Source organism: Talpa occidentalis, unplaced genomic scaffold, assembly GCF_014898055.3.
Source record: "Talpa occidentalis isolate TD23 unplaced genomic scaffold, MPIMG_talOcc4v2.1 talOcc4.3, whole genome shotgun sequence".
Lineage (NCBI taxonomy): Eukaryota > Metazoa > Chordata > Mammalia > Eulipotyphla > Talpidae > Talpa > Talpa occidentalis.
In genome coordinates, this window is record NW_023603184.1 from 148,056,187 (window position 1) to 148,063,331 (window position 7,145).

The following is a 7,145-nucleotide window of genomic DNA, read 5'->3' on the forward strand; positions in this document are numbered from 1 at the left end:
ACCCCATCCCCGTCCTGTCCCCTTTGGACTCGACCCACGTTGGCCTGCCAGGGCAGCGGCCCCTCCTTGCTCCATTCTGAGCTGGGTCAGTGAAGAGAAGCCGGGGCCCTTCACTGGGACCGCGCTGCAGTTCTCTGCGACCGCGCTGCAGTTCTCTGCGACAGGCCTGTGAGGGATTCCCGTGGGCCCGCAGCTGTTGGGAGCGGTGCTTTCTGGCCTCGCCTTGTGCGGCGCTTCCTGGCTGCCTCCTTCCTGCGAGCCTTCTCGCTCCCTGGGCCCTTTTGGCCCAGCTGACTTGGAAATGCTGGTTTTCTCATTGCTTTGCTGTCTTCCACATCGCAGCCAGCCAGGCCCCTCCTAGCTTTGTTCTGTCTACCCAGCCCACCCGGCCCCGTCCCGGCCCAGGTTTCCTCCATACCCTTCCCTCTCAGCATTTTTCCTCCTGGCTCTGGCGCCCTGAGGTACTTGTGGAGTCCTTCTCTGCTTAACTCACTCAGCGCTGCCCCTCTGGGTCAGTGCTGTGGCCTGACTCCTTTTCTTCCTGAGTGGGCAGGGCAGGTTTCTTCCAGTCCCAGTTCCGTGAGGGCGGCTGCGGGCCCACAAAGGCCTTGGGGAGAGCCGCCCCTAACGCTTGTTCACTGTGAGCTTCTCCCTTTGAAGCTCCTCAGTCAACGCCGTGGCGTGGTCCCCCTCCGGCTCTCACGTGGTCAGTGTGGACAAGGGAAGCAAAGCTGTGCTGTGGACGGACTACTGACGGCACTTGCTCGGGAGAGAGGGGTCCCAGCTGCCGCCTCACGGGCTCCCGCGGCGCCCTCACAGCAGCGGGTGTGTGGGCATAGTTTTGCCTCCCGGAGAAGACTCGGGCCTGGGGCGCAGCGGCCTGCTTTCCAGTCAGATTTCTGAGGATTTTGACTGACGTCCCACAACCTCAAAGAATCACACTGCGGAGAACCTGACTCCTGGCAGAGGTCGGGTTCTTGGTGCACGACCCGGGTGGGAAACACTACTGGCCCTGGCCTCCTCACCTCAGGGCTCCGCCTCGCCTCGCCAGGAGCCAGTGCCAAACAGCCCACACCTGGGCGCGGCCCCTCCCCTGTGCTTCCTCAGACCTCCTTCCTAGCAGCCCTGGCCTGGTGCATGGCCCGCTCCTGGGGTCCTTCCCCAGGGAATCTGCCGCCGTCATTGGATGGATGGAAACCAGAACACATGGACCACCCTGATTTCTAGGCAGCGGGTCCCGGTTCCCTGCTGGCGCTGTGCTCGTCCCGGCTCCTGATGTCTGCTCGCTGCGGGCACCACCGGCCTCCTGCCCATTCGCCAGCTGCTTTCCCCAGCAAGTCTACACATCTATTAAGAAAACCTCAATTTGGTATTTTTAAAAAAAATTATTTCAAGGTAGGAAAAGTGCAAAAACCTGGGAGAGCGGCAGGAGCGGAGAAGCTATTCCCTCGCACTCCCAGGGCGGGCCCCGCCACCGCCTCTCAGACGCGCCTCCATCACCGGGCAGCGGCCAGGGCCGAGGCCTGGCTCATGGCTGTGGGGCCGAGGCTGCAGTCCCGCCCCCGAGCCTGCGCGGTGCCCTCGGTGCTCTAGTTCCAGAGGCCCCCTGGGTCCGGGGAGCCTGAGGGCATCTTCGATTTCAGGGCTGTGGTCAGGGCCGGGAAACTGGCCTGTGGCTTTTTGTTTTTTTTAACATTTATCTTTACCGTTACACCTGTGTTTAAATTTTTGTTTCTGAATGACTGAGACACCAATATTTCTATCACTTTGATTTTGCACTTTATTTTTTTTCCCTTCCTAACTTCCTGGTGGACGGTTGTGGGGGTGAGTGCCAGGGCGGGCGGGGGGCCAGGTGCGCGATTCCTGACGGGGGCAGCGTCTCCCCCTCCCCTGGCCTCACCTCCCTTCCCCGTCTGCCTTCTTGAGAATGCGAGTTAAGGGGTGAAGGAAGGTGGAATTCACAGGCCAGGGCACATCTTTTATTTATTTAATTATGTTGCCCAACTTGATTGTAAATAAACAAATCTGTTCTATGCTTTTCACACTCGTGCCTCTTGGTGGTTATTTTATTCTCCTTTATCCTTAGAGGGGAGAGGCTGGTTCTCCTGGAGTTGGTTCCTTTGAAATAGCAACCGCCGCGTTCCCGGTGTCTTCTCCGTTAGGAAAAACGAAATCCGCAGTGTCAGCAGTTAGGCTAGCAGCTGTCCCCTGTGCGGTGACGTGCGTTGACCCACTGAACTGTGTCGATGCCTGTTCTAGACGCTGGAGATGGACAAGGGACAAAACAGGCCTAAATTTGTACGTTGCTGTCATTTGACTCACCATGTTCTGGTAATGGTGGGATGTGCCTTGGGGACAGACAGTAAATAAGATAAGTTATTTTGTACCTTGGCTGGTGCTGCATGCTATAGAGGGAGGAAATGCAGAGACAGGAGGCGGGCAGTGTTGGGCAGGTGGAAGGCCAGGGTGTAAGGTGGAGCAATGACCTGAAGGAGTGAAGGGAGGAGCCAGGTGGTGGCTCTGTGCAAAGAATAAGTGCAAAGGCCCTGAGGCAGTTGGAGGAAAGGCGCAGGGGCCAGTAGAAGGGAGTGAAGTAGGAGAGGAGGTAAGGAACAAGGCCAGAGGTGGGAGAGCCTCAGGGCCTGGCAGGCATTGCCCAGACCTAGGCAGGATGCCATTTGGGGTACTTTGCGATGTGCTAACACCATGCACCCCACAACCCCAGAAGAGTCTTTGGCTCAGACGTCCTTCCCAGACCCCAGGTCAAGTCCAGCATGCAAAGGCGGTAGTGGCCACTGCCTCCTGTTCCTCTCCCTCCCTAGGTGCTGCGGGCACAGCTGTTGCTCTGGGCACTGGAACACAGAGGCGAGGAGCCCTCTCTCGTGAAGCCTGGTGTCCAGAGAGGGGAGACAGATGCAAAATCACCTCCCAAGCAAGCATCAATGCCAGCGTGTCCCTAGCCTGGCCCAGGCAGTCGGGGAAGGTCCCCTGCGGGAGAGACTCCTGAGTGCCAAGAATCCAGGAGGGGAGGTGGGAGGAGGATTATGTGGGGGCAGAAAGTGCCAGGCAGGTGGAGTTGTAGAGATCTGTCCCCGGAGCAGGGACGAGCAGAGGTGGGCAGGCAGTCTCACCTCAGCGCCTGAGGATGGGCTGACGGGGCAGTGGACGCAGGGCCGCGGAGGGCAGGAAGCAGCTGGTGGGGTGGCCTGGACCTGGCGTGGGGGGGCGTCCATGGAGGTGAGGTGAACGCACACGGGGTGAGCGTGTACCAGGGAGAGGGGGAGGGACCTGTGACAGTGTCGCCGAGCTGGACGGAGGGGCTCATCTTGAGGCTGTCAAGGCTGTCACTTCTCAGCCTTTTTCTTTATATCTCCACCCCCAGGGTCGCATTAGCCGCCTGCTGAGTTCAATCAAGTCTGCTCAGCACTTGAAAATCCCCTGTCCTGGTGATCCTGGGGTAAAGGGATAATCAGTCTATTTTCAGAGCCCAAAGAGGGTTAGGATGAAAGCAGCTTTCCTGCCCACCATCCCTGCCCACAGCACCCCCACCCCTCAAGTGAGCCTGAAGCTTCCTGAACCCGGGAGAGCCCCGGGGAACAGACGGGCGCCCTTGCTTCATGCTCAGAACTGCTGAAGCCACCAGGTCACCCTTCTCGCCCTAACCCAGTTTCCACTCTGCTCCACAAATAGGATTTAGCTTTTGGACATTCTGACCCAAGTGCCCGGCCCCCCTTCAGGTTCCCTACAAATTCTCCGAGCCATCAGCCAGGGCCTGTCTCCCCTGCTTAGCAGTGGACTCAGCACAGGCCCGGCTGTCCGCCCGGACGGCCATCCCCACGCGTTGTACGGGGTATGTAAGAATCGGGGGGCTCAGGGACGTGCGGGGCCGGGGGTCGGGTTTCCGTTTCCTCGGCTGCCCTGGCTTCATGTGGGCTGTGTGTGTCCCCTGACGTGCTCTTGAGGGTGGTCGAGGGCGCTGAACTCGGCAGCCCAACAGCACTGGCCGCCGTGACGCTTGGAGCAGCAGCAGCACACCCAGCGCCAGTCGCTGGATAGAACTTGGGGTGAATTAGCATGTTTTGAACATGATACCAGCTGGAGACCAGCTGTGATGCGGTTTTCAGGAACGTTCTTCTGTTTTGGGGCCACAGGGCCTCATCATGACAGAATTTAATTCAACACGGCCATGTGTGAAGAGACCAAATCGGTCAGAAGCAAAGGCTCTGTGCTGCGACCTGGCCGGGCGCCTGCTGTCCCTGGGAGGGGCTGATGCCCGTGGGAGCCCCACGCACACTAGACAGAGGCCTGTTAGTCAGACGTGGATGCTGGGCCAGCGGGGGAGGACCAGGTTCTGTGCCCAGGATGTCCCTGACTTTCCCTTCAGGATCCGCTTACCTCCCCAGCCTCTCAGCACCTGACCCGGGACCCACCCAGCACTGCCGGAGCTGCCATGGCCACCGCCGGGAAGGCCAGTAAGTCTGCGTCGGACTCTGTCATCTTCAAGAAGGTCTCCCGGGACAAATCGGTGAGTGCGCAGGAGTGAGCTGCTCGATGAAACCACCGTTGACAAGAAAATAAGGGCCTTTTTTAAGACTAGACTCCACCAACCCCAAGCCCCATAAGGATGAGGGAAGCCCGTGTCTGTTCTCATCTCTGAGATGGACCGTCAGGGGCTGAAACGACCGAGTGAACAGCAGGCCACGTCTCTCCTGTCTCAGCCATTTCAGTTCCGAGACCCTTCATTTTCTCCTCATCTCAATTCTCCCCAACCCCTTACCCAGACTCGTCCCCAGATGACCTTGAACCATGACTCAGCACTTCAAACACTTGTCAGTCCCTGTGACTCATTTGACCCTGTGTCCTCTCCCCTGCCTGCCTGATGGGAGCCTGGATCTGCAGCGGCAACTCCATCCCCTGCTGTGCCCCTGCCCCGGGCACCCCCCATGATGACAAAGCTCCATAGGCCTCCAGGGCCTCTGGACAAGGGACCTGCCACTGTCACTGCCTGGCCAGTAGCGCACAATGGCCTGTGCTCGGCAGACATGGCCCCCGGCTCCATCAGGGACAACTTAATGGTCCAGGTGTGCCGAGAACCTCCTGGCCTGGGTCCTGACGGGGGTGGGTTCTCCTTGCTCCAATCCATGGCTCCTGGGGGCCAGGGACCTCAGCGCTGTCCAGTGCAAGCTGACTATGTAATTTTAAATGTTCTAGTAAAGTAGCCACATTAAAAAAATACGAAGAAACAGAATTGGGCGGTTGAGCACTGGGCTGTGAAGCTGCCCGCAGCCTCTGCGGCACTGGTTCCATCTCCGGCCGCTGGTGAGGGTCCCACATGGTGCGACAGACCTCTCCTGCCGCACCCGCTGCTCCCCTCAGCAGTGTGTTTCATCAGTCTGCCTGTTCTGTTCCCCTCTCTGGCTCTGGTGAATCCTCTCACCCTCCCGCGCTTCTGACTGTACCCAGTGCTTAAATCAATCAATCAATCAATCAATCTTAAAAAAAAACAGAATTTTTTTTTTTAAAGATTTATTTATTTATGCATGCAAGAACTGGGGCACAGGCCAGAGGAGAGGTACGGGGGGTGAGAGGCTTCACCAGAGACAGAGTGGGGAGCAGAATAGGCAGATTGACTTAAATACACTGCTGAGGGGAGCAGCGGGCAAGTCAGGAGAGGTCTGCTGTGCCATGTGGGTAGCTCCCTGGCCAGGGATTGAACTTGTGCTGCAGTGGCTGCGGATAGCTTCATAGGTTGTGTCTTAACCCTTTGAGCCACCAGGGAGGCCAAGAATTATTTTATTTTTAAATTTTAAGTTGAAGTTAATTTTTAAGTTGCCTATTTATATTATATAAGTGTGAGGAGTGCATCATTGGATTTTTTTTTTTTTAAAAAACAATTATCTTTTATTTTTGCATAGGTCAGAGTTCCTATCCTATTTATAGTCAGGAATTTATTTTAATACTATATTTTTTTGACCTAACAGAGCCCGAAAACTAGCACTTCAACATGTAAATAGTATAAAAATTCTTGAAGACTTATTTCACCTTTTTCTAAATCTTTTGAAATCTGATTCTACATTTCTAGCCGTGTCAGCTAGGAGTGGCCACACTTCAAGTGTAGTAGCTGTCTGTCTGTGACTAGTGGTTGTGGTGTCAGACAGGGTGGATCTAGGTCATTCTTCTAGCAACTGCTTTTTTTTGTTTTTTAAGATTTATTGATTTATACAAGAACTGGGGTACAGTCAGAGGTGCGGGAGGGTGAGAGAATTCACCAGAGACAAAGCGGGGAGCAGAACAGGCAGACGGACTGAAGGCACTGCTGAGGGGAGCAGCGGGCGAGGCAGGAGAGGTCTGCCGTGCCTTGTGGGTTTCTCCCTGGCTGGTCAGGAATCAAACCCGCGCCGCAGAGGATGCAGACAGCTTCACCACGCAGCACTCAACCCGCTGCGCCACCGGGGAGGCCCCCTTCTAGCAACTTCTAAAGCCTGAAAGGAACCCTGAAGCAGCCTCCCCTCAATCCCCACTGTGCCACCCACGAGTATCAGGCCTTGCTGGCGCTTTCTCCCCTCCCGCTCCCAAACACCATTGCTTTCATCATAAGCTGGGCACCCCAGTCTTTTATTCTCCGCAGTCTTCCCCACCTTGCTCATTCCTGGAGTGCTCTATTCTGACCGAGGAGGAGAGGACCACCTACCCCCACTGGGCCAAATTACACCCCTCTCTTTTCTTCCTCACACCAGGAAGAGACATTCATTGACGTGAGAAATACAGAAATTTTTCTTGTATAGAAGGGAGAAAAATAATTCATCGGTGACTGTCACATGTTGGAATCGTATCCACTGCCATCTCGGACCCCAGTGCAGTCTCCCAGGGCCTCTGCTCCCTTTCTCTGTGATTCTCTCTACTCCACCTTCTGTGATCTTTGTCCTCAGGCTGCTGGCTACATAGGTGCCCCTGCTCCAGATGTCTCATCTCTCTTCTTTGTAGGAACTGGGGCTTCCTGAGGTCTCTTTTTGAGAGTGAGGAAGTGGTTCCCAACAGCCCTCCAAAAGACTTCCATTTCTTGGGTCAGAACTGATCCTGGACTCCCCCAAGCCAATCCCAAGCCAAAAGAATAGATGATCATAACTGGATCCAGCCAGTCAAGA

The 7,145-nt window shown here is 56.0% G+C and overlaps 1 protein-coding gene across 4 annotated transcripts in view; it reads left to right on the plus strand.

Moving 5' to 3' along the window:
• The window catches only part of ATG16L1 (autophagy related 16 like 1), a 35,793-nt gene extending 31,277 nt beyond the window's left edge, over nucleotides 1–4,516 (plus strand). For 2 of the 4 annotated variants that reach the window (XM_037524244.1, XM_037524247.2), the window contains one exon: nucleotides 661–1,270. In XM_037524244.1, coding sequence (XP_037380141.1) covers nucleotides 661–754 — 94 coding nt within the window. In that variant the 3' untranslated portion in view covers nucleotides 755–1,270. Of the gene's footprint in view, nucleotides 1–660; nucleotides 2,073–4,403 lie in introns of those variants that run through there. The other 2 variants (XM_037524245.2, XM_037524246.2) reach the window with 2 other exon arrangements.
• Nucleotides 4,517–7,145: the final 2,629 nt, after the last annotated feature.